The 17,749-nt window shown below is 41.4% G+C and overlaps 1 protein-coding gene across 1 annotated transcript; it reads right to left on the reverse strand.

The window, feature by feature from the left end:
* Positions 1–16,039: 16,039 nt before the first annotated feature.
* Positions 16,040–16,789, reverse strand: LOC149008004 (protein FAR1-RELATED SEQUENCE 3-like). The gene is made up of 2 exons (XM_089167190.1): positions 16,492–16,789; positions 16,040–16,287 (listed from the first exon to the last, which is right to left on the reverse strand). The coding sequence occupies exons 1-2, from the start codon at positions 16,787–16,789 to the stop codon at positions 16,040–16,042; spliced, it is 546 nt and encodes a 181-aa protein (XP_089023316.1).
* Positions 16,790–17,749: the final 960 nt, after the last annotated feature.

Consider the following 17,749-nt stretch of genomic DNA (forward strand, 5'->3'; position numbering starts at 1 on the left):
TCCACAGCCCGAAGATCAGGTATCGAGTAATCAACCTCCCACATAAACAATAACATAATCATGAACAATAATAATAAAAGTGCGGAAGATAAACCATAGTTCCAATAAGGAAAGAATAAATCATATATAAATCAGAGTACTAGATATAATCAGAGTGTCAAAAACAGATAAGTAAAGTGAGGCAAAATCCCACTCTACAACCAGCGGAAAAGTAGTTCTAAAAGAGAATAAGCAATACAAAATCTAATCCTAGTAGCAAGTACAATGGGTAACTAAATTGTTCTCCACTTTATAGACAACATCCCTATAAGTATAAATCTCATAAACGGCACAAGGGCGCTTCCACTCAATGGTCGGACTAAGCATCGTACGGAGCATAACCACTCGCGGGATCTTCAGTGTAATTGTTGTAACCGCAATCACCTTCCTGGAGATATGCCTCTTCTCCTTGCGCTTCTTCATATGGGCCGTCATAATATTCAGTACCTGCAGAATAGTCTAACAAACATTGTACAATAAAGGAATGAGTTTCAAAGAAACTCAGTAAGGCAGTTAAATCCATAATAACATAAATGGCAGGATTTCAGAACAAACATAAATGCAATATGATATGAGACAAGCAATGAATGAATGAATCTAACTCTATATATGCTGGTCTCTATTGGCAGACATGCTTTAAGTCATAGCACCGTACTTCTTTAGGAAGATCTCAATCACTCATCATCAGTTGGTAATGGGTCCGGCATCCCTCGGGACATTCCATGGCTGGGGGTATAGGTCACCACTCTCACATCACCATTGGTCTAAGTACCGGCGCATGTCAGGGTAAAGCCTAGCCAAATGCAAGTCTTCTACTTAGTTACATCAAGTCAGATCCAGATACGTCCATTCCTCGTCCCTGACGATCATTTCCGGTATCCTTCACACTAGAGTCCTCATAGTCCCTGACTACGGACTCATCAACCCTATTGATCATCCACATATGGTAAACGGGAAGCTCTCACGTCCTCTCACGGGTTGGTTACCGGTCTTGAGCGCCCATGAATCCCCATTGCTACCACGGGTCGTTCGGTCTCAATACCCCTCCGATTAGGGTCTGACATAACAGGACATCCTAGCCAAACACTACTAGACAATCCTAGATATGTCATCCAACAGTTTAGGAAGGTGTCCATAGGGCATCTCCGGAAACATCCCAGACAGAAGTGTCAAAAGGACACCTCTCCTTTCCAAACCATACTTAAGCATACACATGCATCAATTCATATCATCACATATATGGTAACTTCATATATGGAAAGAAATCAATAATTACAATCAACTTGTATATAATTGGTAAGTAAATCATACATGAATCAATTAATCATAAACAAGTAATGCTACTGTAATCAAGGTTATGCAACAGTAGTATATCATTGTAAGAATCTAATTAAGGAAACAAATCAATGATATTCAAATATAGAAACTAGATTCATGCTATCTATGTAATTAAGGAAATAACCATCCTTACCTTTTATAACTCGCAAAGGAATCCTAAGAAATCAAGTAAGATCTTGGCAAACTTGAGAAGAAGGTCCTAAACAAGTGTATACAACATATTAGGAAAGATCCCTAATAGAAAAGATACCAAAACATCCAACACAGACCAATCCTGGAGTTGCTGTACTCATTGGTCGAGTGGATTGGTCGACTGGTCCAGTCGACCAATCAGTCGACCAATGCAGACAGTAGCCTAAAAAACAGAGTTTTAAGATATAAAATCCGAATTTGGTGGTTCAAAAGGGTACTAATCAAGGGGTAAACTACATCAGTAGTATCCTAACATAAAGGGGACCTCAAAACACTAATCCAATCAAGCCATCAAGATCCAAATTAGGAAACAAAAAGTTACCATAATTAGATCAACCATGGATCTTGAGGAATTCAAGATAGAAATCAAAGACAAGAACAATAGGAGAATGGATCATTGCTTCAGGTAAAGGTATCATGAAAAGCATACTTAGATCTTCAAGGAAATAGGCTTAAAAGCATAAATCTAAATAAAGAAACAAAACCTACCATATATGTAACTATCATGATTCATGAAGAAAACATGGTATGGTAGAAGAGAAACAACTAGAGATTGATAGATCATGGATCATGAAAAGAAAACACAGTAATTGACTACTAACATGATCAATATAGAAGATCCAAGGAGATCAGAATTCAAATCAGAAGTTAAACAAAGACTAGATCATGGTTTGATCATGATTCCTTCAAAAGCTTGCAATGATCATGGTTAAGATCATTGTTTTAGCCATTAATCCTTAGGATGATCATGAGAGACAAGTCTAGAGATGTTTGCAACAGAGAATGCAGCATCTCCTCTACTGTCTCAACTCAAAAAGGAAAGAAAAACAGAGATGTAGGAGAAGAAGAGAGTGTAGACATACCTTTGATGCAAAAGGAAGAGTTTTGACGAAGATCCGTCAAGAAAATCACCAAAGATGCAAGGGAGATGACTTGCAGAGGTCTTTGGTTCGTTCCAAAGAGTTTGGAGGCAGCAAATACGAAGTAGACTCGAGATTGGACTTAAATAGAGCAAGCAAGACCTAATTGCCAAAGACAGCACTCATTGGTCGAGTGGATTGGTCGACTGGTCCAGTCGACCAATCAGTCGACCAATGCAGACAACAATTCCAAAACAGGGAATTGAAGGCCCAGATCAAATCCAATCCTAAAGGGGTTTTGCCCACATAACAAGTGACTTACCTAATAGGTAGAAATGCCTTCAAACCATGATAGAGAGCACTCCAAGTCCATCAACTAATCCGATCTTCATCAAGATTCAGTTTCCATAAATAGAACTTCATCATCAACTCTCATGGATTCAAAGCCAGACACCAAGTCCTCCACTGGGATGGCCCAAAGCTGACTTCCTACTTTACTTCGGGTCACTGGACCTACAAATAACAAGGTTTCCGGGTCAAGGTTAGGGCTGGGTTTTACATGGTGAAGCATCTTCTCCATTAATCATTGCCAACCACTCATTTCCACTTTCTTGTTCCACTCTCAAGGTATGATTCTCTCTCCTAATCACTTTCTCACTCATCTTTTCTCTATTTTACTGTTGGGACCATGGCCAAGGTGCTGCAACCTTGCAAACACCTTGTCATGAGCCTTCTATACCTCATACATTGATGTTTTCACTGATATGACTATGATTTATTCACCTCATGATCATTAACTACACATTTCCATGATTTATTGCTCACCAACTTGCTTTATTTACCAAAACTGAGATGAAGCCTATGATTAACCTAATCTACACCTTGCATATGAGTTCAATGTTGCTTCTAAGCGATTCCCAACCTAATCTCCTATGTTTTCCCCCAATTTGCATTAAGATATAGCCAATGCCATGTTTAACAACTCTTGACCTTGATAAATCAATTTGGGGATTTCTAAATGGACCATTGGATTATGTTAAATTCTTGATAATTAGTGTCCCTATGTTGTGCTTAGACTATTTCCCAAGTTTTGTATTGATCCGAGACCTGGAAGACCAAATCTGGGCCGAAACCCAAAAAGCCAGCTTGCTGTCCGAAATCCTTTTGGTCGATGCTTGTTGGTCGATACTATCGACCAAATGTATCGACCAACAGAGTTGTTGTCAGCAACTTTTGCCTAGTTTTGATTCGTTTGATCTCCGATTTTTTTGATTTCTTCTCTAACCTTTCATATATGCTTGTTTAGGGTTTTAAGACTATTTGGGCCACTTGCTTGTGATCTTGGACCATTCTCTTCTCCAATTCAAGGTAAGGATGGTTATCGATATAATTACATAGGACATGAAATTTTGACTTGGTATTCCTAACCTAGTGAACATGGTTTCTATTTCATATTCTTATCATGTTAGACTTGCTACATATGTCTTTCAACAGTAGCTTTGTGTTTACATTATTTTATTTCAATGTCTTATCATGCTTATCAATTTCAATATATGATGAATTATGTCAATGTCATGAATCGAATGTTTATTATGATGTTGTATCTTGTGAATTGATAGGATGAACTTGGGCATATGATTGCTTAAGTATAACTTGGGATTGAGGAGTACCCTACTGGTGCTTCTGTCCTTGGACATCGGAGGGAATAGTATGGGATGTTCTCCGAAGGTGTCCATCGACGCTTTCCCGGGTTATTGGACGACATACATAGGACTTGTCTAGTGGCGTTTGGCTAGGATGTCCCTATCATATCAGACACAAATCGGAAGGGCATTGAGACCGAACAACCCATGGTAGTAGTGTGGATTTGTGGACGCTCAAGACCGGTAACCACCCCATGAGAGGACATAAATTGCATTGCAGTTACCCGAAAGGGGCCATTTATTGGTAGGGTTGCAAATGGCTAGACTTGGGCTCATGGGCACTCAAGACTAGTGAAATGATCCGTGAGGGGGACGTGAGAGCTTCCCGTCTACCATTTGTGGATGACCAATATGGTTGATGAGTCCGGTGAGTAATATCCGTGACTCTAGTGTGAAGGATATCGGAAAGGATCCCGAGAGGGGAGGAATGGACGTATCTGGAACTGACATGATATGATTAAGTAGATGACTTGCATTGGGCTAGGCTTTACCTTGACATGCGCCAATACTTGTACCAAATGGTGATGTGAGAGAGTGGTGACCGAAACCCTCAACCATGGATTTGTCCGAGAGGGATGCAGGACCCAATTTTCCCCGGTGATGAGTGACTGAGACTACCGAAAGAAGTATGGTGCTATGACTTAAAGCATGTCTACCATAGATGACCAGCATACTTAGAGTAGAATCATATTGCATTATATGTCTCATATCATCTGCATCATTTTATGATTATCTTGTGATTTATGTGTTGTGGAATAACTACCTTGCTGAGTTCTTTTGAACTCATTCCTTTTCTGTTGCAATATTTTGCTAGGCTACTCTGTAGGTGATTACTCTGATGGTACGTTCCCTGAGGCGGACCCGAATACCTCATACTACTATCCGGAGGCTAGCTACAATGAGGACTTCGGTGACTGTACCGAAGCAGATCCTCCGGCGTATTAGGGTTAGCCCTGGAGTAGTATGGGAACACCCATGTTGGATCTCCATGGTCTTCGCTTTTGAAGATTTATTTATTGTGGAGGAGACTTATATGTAGCTGCCCCCCCCCCCCTTTTTCGTGACAATTAAACTTGGAAGAATTGTAATAACTTTGACTTATTTTCATAACTTGGGATTTACATGTTAATCAGTTTTGACCTCACTTACGCCTGATTGAAGCAGTGGATTCCGCCCACTGCCTTCTTAATTTATCTGATATGATATTTACTTCCGTACTCTGATTATCTTTGGTATCTCATTTCTGAATTCTATTATTATCAATTGTTAGTTTAATATTGATTGTTCATAATTGTGTTATCGTCGATGTGGATGATGTGGTCCTTGAACTATGGATCTTCAGGGCTGTGGATCACATCCCAGGTATGTCACATCCACCCAGCCCCCCATTTGGAATACCCGGGATGTGATCCACAGTCCAAGGATCAATGATCTGAGGTCCATGCCTCCCACATACACGATAACACAATCATGAACAATAATAATCAATGGTAAAAACAGCTAATACTAAGTATCATGAATAAGATAAGATTAACTAAATCAGAGTGCGGAATATAGATAATAATAAAGTGTGATCAAAATCATAAAGGGTGAGAAGGTGTGGTAGCCACCCTCTCAGAGCAGCGGAAAAGAAGTAAATCAAGTTAGTTACATATCCAAGTGTCACCGGAATAAGTCAAAGACAAGTTAATTACAATATCCAAGGTTCCACAAATACACCAGGGGAATGGGGCACTATGCTAGGGTTTCTTCTATACTAATGGTAGTCTCCTCAACAGTACGGATGAAGTAAACCCAACGTTGCCGCTCCCGCACAACTGTGGGGCTAACCCTAGTGCGGATAGTAATCCTCCTCGGCTCCAATATACGGATCCTCACCGATGCCACTACTCGGAGGGTAGTATGTGGAATCATAGTCCGCCTCATAGGAGGTGCCATCGTAATCTTCGGTACCTGGAATGTAATCTAAAACATTTGCACAAAAAGGAATGAGTTCGAAGAACTCAGCAAGGAAGTTATTCCATAATTAGAAATCATACACATTCAGAACATATAATAATGCAATGTGATATGGAACATATGATGCAGATATGAGCCTAACTCTATGAATGCTAGTCTCTAGGGTAGACATGCTTTAAGTCATAGCACCGTACTTCTCTGGGTCGTCAGTCACTCTTCCATTTCCATATCTTGGGAATGCCCGGGGAAGATCGGTAAATTCATCAAAAAGCCGTGGTAAGGGGATCGGTCACCACTCTCTCACATCACCATTTGGTCAAGTACTGGCGCATGTCACAGTAAAGCCTAGCCCAATGCAAGTCATCTACTCAGTCGGTCAAGTCAGATTCAGATACGTCCATTCCTCGCCCCCGGCGATCCTTTCCGGTATCCTTCACACTAGAGTCAGCGAAATCTCGGATTTCGGACTCATCAACCCTATTGGTCATCCACATATAGTAAACGGGAAGCTCTCACGTCCTCTCACGGATTGGTTACCGGTCTTGAGCGCCCGTGAGCCCAAGTCTATCCATATGCAACTCTACCAATAAATGGCTCCTTTCAGGTATCCGTAGCATGGTTTATGTCCCCTACCGGATTGGCTACCGGCCTAGAGCGCCCATCCAACCATACACTACCACGGGTTGTTCGGTCTCAATGCCCTTCCGATTCGGGTCTGACACGACAAGGATGAACCTAGCCACACAACTAGACAATCCTATGTATGTCATCCAATAACTCGAGAGAGTGTCGATAGGCACCATCGGAGAACATCCCATACTATTCCCTCCGATGCCCAAGGACAGAAGTGTCAGTAGGACACCCCCCAATCCCAAGTCATACGTAAGCAATCACACATCAAATCTCATCATTTCTCATGCATCCAATGCATATTCACAATAGTAATCAAATCATGATATTGAAACGAATCATTATAATCATAAGCAAATCAAATGATAAAGTAACACAACAAAAGTATAAAGATTTCAATGCTACTGTTCTAACACATATGTAACAGTCTCATAATGATTGAAAGGAAATTTAGGGATTTCATTCTTTAAATAAAGCACAGTTCAATATTTGATGACTTATATGTTTATGGATATAACCATCCTTACCTTGGATGAGTTGATGATGAATTGAGAATACCAAGAATAGTCCAATAGAATTGTTAAGGCCCTAAACAAACATCAATAATAAGTTATAAAAGAAGTCGGGAAGATCAGATGTCATTTGGGTCAAAATGACCAAGGTTGCTGTCAACAACAACTTTGGTCGATGGTCTTGGTCAATGGTATCGACCAAAATTGTCCTCGGGGCAGAATAGTGGATTTTGGGGATTTTGGTCCGAAATGAGTCTTCCGGTGTTCGGATCAATCTAAAACTTGGAGGCATACTTAACAACAGTAGTAGGACACTATAAATCAAGGAATTAACCCAATCCAATGGTCTAATTAAAAAGCCCCAATTTGAGCTATCAAGTTCAAGTGATAAACATCATGGCATGAGTTGGAATTGATGTCATTGATGAGGAATAGCATGCAATAGCTAGAGGAACTAATAGAAATTCGATTGGAATCATATGGCAATGTTAAACATGAACATAATACACTCTATAGCTCAGTTTGATATCAAATGGTATGATGTTAATAGGTAAATCATGGAATACATATGCTAGGCATGAGATATAAGCATTAGCATCAATGAATGGCTAAGGGAATCATGGATTGAGCATGAGTAGGCACTTGGAGTGGTGGTTGCAAGGTTGCAGCACCATTCCAAATGTCCCATCAGCAAGATGACAATAGAAAATAGTAGAAAAGGGTAGGGTAGAGAGTGGAAGGAGGAGTCATACCTTAGTGTGGAAGATGAAGACAAGAATCAATGATAAACTAAGTGTCTTTGATGAGATACCCTTCACACTAACCAAGGAGCTGCTTTGGGAAGCTCTCCCCACGTTCCCAGGTGAGAAAAATGATTGCAAAAGGCTCAAGGCTCGAGGTCATATTAAATAGAAAAGGAATATTCCATGGAATCATTAACTTGGCAGACTGGGATATTTTGGTCGATGGTCCTTGGTCGATGGTATCGACCAAAATATTTTCAGCAGAAAACTCAGGTTTAGAACAGCAACTTCAAGTAGGGATTTGAAAGTCTATACAAAGTCAAATTGAGTGAGGTTTTCTTCCACAATTCAATCAAGAAGTCTAGTTTCGGGGAATACCTTCGGATTGTGCACAGGAGGTCATTTGGTACATCAACCATATTAATCTTCTCCGATGCGCATACTTTCCTTAAACACTGACAATGCATTTAAGCAAGGGGTATCATTGTCAATGTCCATGGGCTCGGTCTCCGAATCATGATCATCAATCAGAATGGTCCATAAATCTCTTCTTCCACCGCTTCGGGTCCTCGGACCTGAATACAACAAGTGGATCCGGGTCGGGTCAAGGTTAGAATAGGGCTGGATATTACAAGGTATGCCAGATAGGGTACCGGCTGGGTGGATGTGACAATTGAGGTGCAACTTCTGCTATTGTTATGGGATTATATAATGTATCTCAGTTATCTAAAAAAAACGTAGTGCTTATCTGACTTCTCTTGAAATTCTTGCTCGCTGAAAGCATAAAGAGAAGACTTGAAGCTGACAAGGCTCTATGGGTCGAAGAACTTCACAATGTACTGTGGGCTTATAGAACTACGATTCGAACACCCACAGGAGAAACTCCATTCAGGTTAGCATATGGGTCCGAAGCATTGGCACCTGTGGAGATAATGGCGGGGACATTACGGGATAGAGATCGAGGAAAAAGCGAACGAGCAAGGACTGCTTGATAGTCTTGATTTGTTGGACGAAGTTCGGGCAAAGGCAATAGCACGAACTCAACATTATCAAAGAAGGATAGCGTCGCATTATAATACCCGAGTGAAGAATCGTCGGTATTTAGCCGGAGATTTGGTGTTGAGAAACACCTTAGCTTCAGACCCACGCCACCAAAGAAAATTGGACCCTTCCTGGGAAGGACCTTATATGGTTGTAAAACCAGTCGGTTCAGGAGCTTACAGGCTAAAGAACATCAACACCCAGAAAGAGTTGAATCGTTCATGGAATGCCAGGCATCTCAAAAAAATTTATCCTTGATGATGATTTCAATTTTGTTCGTGATGTAAACATTTTCAACTCAATCAATGCAATTATTGGCTTTCAACAAATTATCTTTTGATTGGGGGGCATCATACACCACATTCAAGAACAAGATCCAACTATAAGGCATCGGATGAAAATCCGTGTGGGTCCTTCAACACTTATGGAATTTTTTTGGAATTTCTTAAGTCAAGGCATCGGATGAAAATCCAAGTGAGTTCCTTTCGCAAGGCATCGGTTTGAAACCTGAGTAAGTTCCTTCAAGACTTATTGAATTTTCGAAATATCCTTAAGTAAAGGCATCGGTTTAAAACCCGAGTGAGTTCCTTCTCATACTTATTGTATTTCTCCTGAAATCCTTAAGTAAAGGCATCGGTTTAAAAGCCGAGTGAGTTCCTTCTCAGACTTATTGTATTTCTCCAAAAATCTTTAAGTAAAGACATTGTTCTAAACAACTAAGACCTAGTGCAACAGCGATTCAAATGACTAGCAAAGTTCAAGATGAAGTTAACTTCTTATTTCTTCAAAAGACCAAAAGAGGCCAGTCTCTATATCAAAACATAAGATTACAAAAGCTGGATACAATCTTCGGTCAAAAAAGAAAGTCATCATCGGTGATCATTAAGAAGTCATACAAGATCGGCACAACTTTGCTAGGACAAACACATGAGTCAAGCATTGGTATGGATTCAAGGAAAAGAAGAGGAGAAATGAGGATTACAAGAAAACATTTCAGTATGTATAAAATCCTCCGCAATTTCATACTCTTTGTCCAGCTTGTCCAGGAGAAGTATGGTCCTCGACCAAACTTGCATTCAAGGCGAGCTCGTCATAATTGAATCCTTCCAGGGGAAAATAAACAGGAGAATCTTCCAGATAATGCATAATATCTGGATCAAAAGGCGGAGTATCAATATTATTTTTGGTCCAGTCAGGAGAAGGAAGACCCAGGTTGGTAAATACTTCAAGATGGCAAACAGCACTATAGGGAGTCGTATCAAAATGAGGATCCTTCCTTAGTATTGATTCCCATACTTCGTTCTCACCATCCCGGTATGCCTGCAAGTTATAAGCATTCAGCATATCAACAAAGGGCTTACTGTGTAAATACTTGAAGACGCAGGCTCTGCGAACGACAGTTGGAAGGGATTCGGGCAAAGGAATGACAGCTTGCCTTTGAGGTAACGCTTCAGATCCTTTGGCTCCTGACTTACTAACCCCTAGCTCCAGTTGCCGAATCTTCTCCCTGGCATCATCCAAGTCTGACCGGAGACGATCAATCACCGAATTCTTTTCTCCTGCAACCTCCCAAGCTATTTTCCTAAGGCGAGCAATCTCAGCATCTTTAGCTTCAAAGATTTCCCGAAGCCTGGAAACTTCATTGCTCAACCTATTGAGCCTAAAGGCTGCTACCACTTGGTTGTGGAAGTTACCAGTAAGACTCCTGCAAACAACTTCCGAGTTAAAAAGGAGCAGAAGAGTATTATTCAGAATCAAAAGATAATGAAGAAAGACTTACATCACCATTGACTTCATAAAGACCTCGTCTGGAAGTTTGGAAAGAATTGCGCTCTCAGAAGTCATTCGAGCAGCAGTGCACCATTCCAACGCTTTGTCAAACTCGTTTGACACTAATTCAGGCAAAGGATGAGAAGGATGAGCTTCATCACCTGCCAACAGACGATGCTTCCTGGTGGCAAAATTCTCCTGCTCCAAATGAGAGACAGAGGATGCCAAACAAGCTCTAGAGTTGGAAATAGAAGCAGCACCTGCTGGGACTGCACCTTCATCAGATGCCAACATAGTTGCCTCAGATGCCCGAAGAGTCTCCTTCGGGGATGCTCGAACGGTCTCTGCAGCAGGGACGTCAACAGCGCCATCAACAATGGAGTGATCAAGATCTTCCTGGGAAGAACGAGCGATCACTTCAGGCAGAAGAGGCATAGGGGTGGCATCAATAGAAACTGTGGGAATCTGACTTGAAGATTCACCAACAGCAGTTGCCTTACGCTGAGAGGATTCACTAGCTGAAACCACCTCACTGGCCCCAACCACCTCTGATAGAACGATTTTCTTACAAGATTTTGCTCTGATAAAGTTAGGATCTATTATGGGAGCCACTGTATACACGAAAAAACCGTATCAAGACCAAAAACCCAACAAAAGAAACGAGGGAAAACCCTAGTTCTCTGGTCGATATGAAATACCCATTAAATAAACCCCAAGTATTACTACTGTGCAGTTTACTGAGGGGGAAAGGGAAAGAGATGAGTAATAGCAAAAAGCTCACTTGTTCAGAAGCTGATAGAGTTATTGTTGGAGTACGAGGAATACGGAAGCAAACAGGAGGATGGAATGTCGCTTTTGCAAATCTAACTTGCAGATAGCAGGATAAATGGAGAGTACCCATGAAGGCTTTAAATAGCCTCAGGTATTGAGACGACGGTTGAGAGCTAAAGGCAATCAATGGCCCAGATCGAAAAGACGCTTCGAAATCCACAACAAGCAAGATCAACGGTCAAAGGGAGGCCACGTGGAAACATGTGGAGGCGAGCACCCGATGCAAGAATACCTCCAATCGTCACACCGCCATTGTGATAATGGATGTATTACCAATTCATTGGAAACAGTGAATGGTATACCAAAGCAAGAAAACGTTTGGACTTCACAGGTACCAGAAGGGAAACGTGTGGACTTTGCAATAAATGAAGGATTTGGGAAGGTTAAGGCATCTCTCCACAACATCTCTTCATAATATCTTTACAAGATTATCATTCGTCGAGGAATATGAAGTTAAGTGATAAATTATCATTTATATTTTGATATTCAAGACAAGCTTTCGATATGAGACAAGGAAATAGTAAGGCAAGCATGGAAGAAGTATCTATTCATTAACAAGGAGGACAATCTTTACAAAAAAAAAAAAAAAAAAAAAAAAAAAAGATAACTCCCTAAGCCTCTTCCTCATTGTTGCCCGAGGAGCCCTGTACAGGAGAATTTTTCTCAGGATTCTGAGGAGAGCCTTCCTCAGGATTGTCGTTGTCAGAGTCCTCTTCAGCAGCAGCTTGTGACTCGGCTTGTGACTTTTCCTCTTGGAGTGGCGGTTCGTCAGCAAGATATTCCTCATATTATGGGTCAGCTGGAAAAGGATCATTCTCTTCCTGAGCCCAGTCAGAGAGATGCATTTGTAACTTCCCGAAGACCTCTTTGTGACACACCTCACTAAAGGGAGCAGTATCGAAAGAAGGGATTGATTCAAGAATTCTTTCCCAAACATCATTTTGCCCCAAATGGTAAGCTTGGATGTTGTAGGCACCCAGCAGTTTGGAGAAAGGTACGCTGTTCAGGTACTTCCGAACACAATCCTTTCGAAGCCCTGGCTTGATGTGCTCGGGCTTGCTAGGAATCGCCCACTTCAAGTATCTTTCGTTCTCCGCACACTGAAATTCCAGTCTGTCACCGAACAATGTGGCAGCTTCTTTCTACTTCTTGGCCTCGCGCTCGGCAGCAACAACGCGAGCTGTTGAAGAATTGAGGGCCTCCTTAAGGGAGTTCATTTCCTCTTCATGCTTTCTTTGCAGCTCCTTAGCAGCTGCCGTCAGCCGGTCTATCTCAGAATTGGCTTTGGAAAAATTCTCTTCATAGGTCTACAGTAAGGAGCTGTTGCGGCCAACCCAGCTCAATGCTTCCATGTGCTGATAGAAGCTCAACACAGCATTCCTGGGAAAGTGGAGATTATCAGAAGAAGTCATAAGAGATTATGAAAAAATAAACAAGCAGGAAGACCGGTACTTGTGGACTGACTAACAAGGGCAACGTCGTCTAGGGCTTCAAATTCCCGATGATCATAAGGTATAAGACTGAGGGAGCTCCATTCTGCAGCTTTCTCAGGGTCTCGTGTCACCCTATCGGTCAACTTCAGGGTCCACTGAGGAGTAAAGACCTCCTCGCAATCCTCAGAATTTTTGGATTTTTTATGGGAGGAAGCATCAATTGTATCATGCTTCCTTTTGGTTCGAGCGGAGGAGGAGACATTTGACCCTTCCTCCATCGGTTTCTTCCCTTTTCCCGAAGCATCAGCCACGGTCCTGATGTTCCTAATGCCCCTGTAAGAAGGGTCGGGAGAAGGAATAGAAGCCTCTTGGTCAACGGTTAAGGCTCTAGGAGACCGTTGCTCAGCTGTTACAACGGCCCTAGCGGCCTTCGCTCGCAGGTTCTCACGGTTCATTCTTGGAGGCACTGCAAAGAAGAATAAGAGTCAGAATTAAAGACGTATCACTTCAGTAAAATTAAAGGATGATGGTTAGAAGCTCACAATGAGTCAAGCCCCAATACTGAAGGATGGAGTTATACTCGACTTCAAGTCCATGTATCTCTTGATACCATGGGATGGATTTGATCTTCCTGATGGCCGCCTTGTCTTCTTTGGATAAGGGAAGGCCCCGATAATTCTCAGAATAAGAAGTACACCGCTTCCAGACGGTCGGGAAGTTGAGATCTGATGGAAGCGCTTGACAGAAAAAGTATCGTTCGCGCCATCTTTTGTTGTTGGAAGGGCAAGTTCGTTTGGCAAGAATGCTGCCCCTCCAATCAAGTTCAGCCTTATTGCATTTGGACAGAATAACCCAGCCGGGAGGATGGGAGATAGAAAGAACATGAAAGTGCACAAAAAGAGAAAGAGATGGCGTAACGCCAAGTTCAAAACACAAACCCAAGAAGCCGACGATGAGACGCCAGCTATTGGGAAGGAGCATTCCAGGGCAATTCCCAGCGATTCAGAACGGCTGAGAACAAAGGATTAAAAAAGGGAAAGCGAACCCCGCTTTCTAGTGCATCTATATACAGGGAAAACTCACCCGAAAGGGTTGAATCAACCCTCTCATCAGGATGGGGAGCCCTAACCTGATAAGAGGAAGGAAAATCAAAATCTTGGATTGCTGAAAGAAGGGTTTCCTCCTTGAAAACGGAGGGGACAGAGCCAGGACCGTCGTCAGACCTAGAAGTTTGAGGTTGCCTAGAAGACTCAGCAGTTACCCTAGGAGTCCTGGAAGATCCAGACTCAGGAAGGACAGAAGGAGTTTCGGTTCTTCTCTCAAAACTTTTTTGGGAAACTTCAGCAAATTCGCGCCAGAGGACAGTTAGGGTTTTGTTATCACTATCCAACTGTTTGGAAGGAAGGGAAGCAAAAGCTTCGTTACCACTGCTATTACTGGCACTGGGTACCAGGGAAACCCTATTATCTGCCATTACTAGTTTCAGTAAGGTACAAAAAGAAAAAGACCAGTAAACTTATTGATTCAGTGAGGCAAAAGCTCGAGAGCAGGAAGGCGCGAAGCAGACAACGAAGGTTCAAATTCCAGACAAGAAGAATGAAACCTACGAAGACAACGAACCGCTTTTAAAACACCCGCACGAGTGTTCGGGAATCTGAACGATCGAGATTGATTCAGCATCGACAGTCGAGATTAGAAGACGTTTTGAAAGTTTGAACTCACGAATCCAAAACAAGCATTCGAAAACCGTCGCTTGGGTTTCGTGAGCCACGACAGATCGACTGCAAGGAGACACGTGGCATTGCCCTCACAACGCTCGAGGAAAAGTGACCACCGCATTAAATGTGATATGACATTTAATGGAACACGCAGAGACTATTGTCTGATGAAGAACCCAGTTAAAAACCAAGCCCTCGGGATCGACCGAACGCTTGGTCTGGGGGGCTCGTGATATGGAGAAAATATGATCGAACCGGGTTCATACTTGGTTTCATCCTTGACCCCGGTCGAGACAAAGGGAATCGACTCGCTCCCGAGCGAACCGGATCCATAAGATGGCTTGCTGAGGAAGAAAACTAATTCAGCTACAAGCACGCCCTAATCCAACTTATGGATTAGGTTAATTACCCTAATGATGGCAGACTCAAATTGACGGCTACTGCTTATCATTATCGAAGGGATAATCATCGCATAACCTAGAGGTTATCTCAGGAGTCCTCTACTAGTCCAAACTAGTAGAAGTATATCGCTCAACGGATCTAACTGTTAAGATCCAACGACTACCCGAAGAAGGCTCAAGTACATCCAACGAAGGAGATTTGAAGGTACACTTTATATAAACCTCATTGGCTTACGAGGTGAGGGACTCAGACTCATATACACACTGGTAGACGTAAACTATCAGAGGCTTACGATCTAGATCACCTTTCCCAGTTCTTCATTCCTTAGCTCTGTGCTTCTAGCAGAGCCGTTTGTGATTAAGTTCATCAACTGACTTAGCCTTCGGAGGTGGACTCCCGACCCCAGCAGTCGGGCCACGTCTAACGCTTTCGTTTTGCAGGTCATCACAAGGAGATCTAAGGGCTGAGCAGATTTTGGACGCATCAATCAGTATCATTGATTGTGAACTCCCAAGAACTGCATTTCATGTATCGAACTCTTTTTTTAATTCGTTTGCATGTTTATTCTCCACAACCACCTGAAATTGATCCATAAACCATATAAGATCATACCTAGGTTTTAGACAAGCTTTCAAATCAACATTGATGCTTTCAGCAAGTTGTGTGCTCTACACACCTATTGTGAAAGCATCTTTCATATAACAACACGCCCATTTTGCTTTCAATGCATATGTCCAATCCAACCAATTAGTGTCATGGATCCTATAATTCTCTCTCAAACTCTTCCAAGCATTTTCAAATTCATCAACTTCTTCATAATGCCAAATGCATTTTTGCAAAACTCTATAGAATGGAGATCTTTTATGCATCAGATATCCCAGATGTTTCTTCGCATTTTGCCAAATGTGTCAACTGCACAATGCATGCCGCGTGCACAATGAAACACCTCGGCTATAGCCCTTGCCATTGCAACATCTTGATCAGTGAAAAAGGTCTTCGGCTTCTTTCCACCATTAACTCTGAAGAAGGTTTCAAATAAACAATTAAATGATTCGGCTATCTCATCATAAAGCAAAGCAGCACAAAAAATAACTGCAGTCTTATGATGGTTGAATCCTACAAACAGACCAAAGGGCCAAAATTCTCTGTTTGTACAAAAAGTAGTATCAAGTTCAACCACATCACCAAATAGTTCATAATCATATCACATCCATGGATAAGGCCAAAATATATTTGTAATCTTCTCCTCATTGTCCATCTGCATAGAAAACACAAATGCAAGGTTTAACTCATACTATTTTTCAAAATAGTGCATCAAACCCCCAGCATCGCCATAATCTAACTCACATTGGCGTTTGGTGTTGAGATAATTCTGAAGATCTTTCTTGGTGAATCCAAGGTTTTCTCTACCCCCTGCTTGCAGACCCAATAAATTAAATGTTATTGTAGTCCCCACTCTAGATTTATCAACCAAATCTATTTCAGTAGCTTGGCTGCTAGATATTGCACGTTGCAACCGCATCAAATGTGTAGTATCTTCTGTGTGAAGATCATGGTTGTGCTTTTCAACAAAATCACGACATTCATATTGTCCATCGTCCAATCTTGATATGGTCATCTTTGCTTCACAATCATCAATTTTAGTCTTTGGACGACTGAACTTTACCTCTTTATCTCCTTTTTTCCGAAGTCCTTCTTTATTACAAGCAAAGCACATTGATGTGATTACACCTTCTAAGTTCTGGTTCTTATAGAATCTCTTCACACTAAAACCAACAATATGCCCATATTGATTATAAAAGTCATAGGCTTCTTTTCTGACTTAAATCTCATACCTTTTTTAGGCATATAGCTATGTTGATGACCATCCATGTCCTACCTGCAAAATGACGTATGATAGTACAAGGTCACTTTAGGACTAACATTCGATGGTAGAATAAAGAGTAGAAACATAAAAATTAAAAAAATTAAAAAAAATTAAAAAAAAAAGGGTAAGTTACAAATTTAGCCTACGAATATAATTACAGTATGCTACATAACCTTTTCCATTACATTTCCAGTCCTTCACCATGAAATAAAAGTGGGTAAGTTACAAATTTAGCTATATTTTTGCAAATACCAAATCAACAACAGAATTTCATTTCAAATGGCATGGGTTGATGTTTTGCTCAAAAGGAACTAAAAATTCAAGGATATCATCATATAAGACAATAGAGAGATTAAATCACAAATAAAAGATGCTTCATATTTATTTCCTCTCCCAAACCCTTCACCCCACCCCACCCCCAAAAAAAAAATCCTCACTTCTTTGATAGCTAGATGATTTAGAAGCAGACAATGATAGCAAAAAACAAAGAGCTTTCACTTTTGAACAAGGCTTAATGAACTATATAACAAACTCAAGCAAACAACGACTCTCAAACCATATGAAGGTACCCAACTCACTGCATTACCCTTTAGACCACAAGTATTCAGTTTAGCATCATGCAAGAATACAATCCTAGTGAAGTTACTCAGACCTCCACAAGGACATTATCTACTCATAACGCAACCAATAAGGCAAAAAGCTACCAAATAA

Source organism: Hakea prostrata, chromosome 8, assembly GCF_041222555.1.
Source record: "Hakea prostrata isolate BN-2017 chromosome 8, UWA_Hpros_2, whole genome shotgun sequence".
Classification (NCBI taxonomy): Eukaryota; Viridiplantae; Streptophyta; class Magnoliopsida; order Proteales; family Proteaceae; genus Hakea; species Hakea prostrata.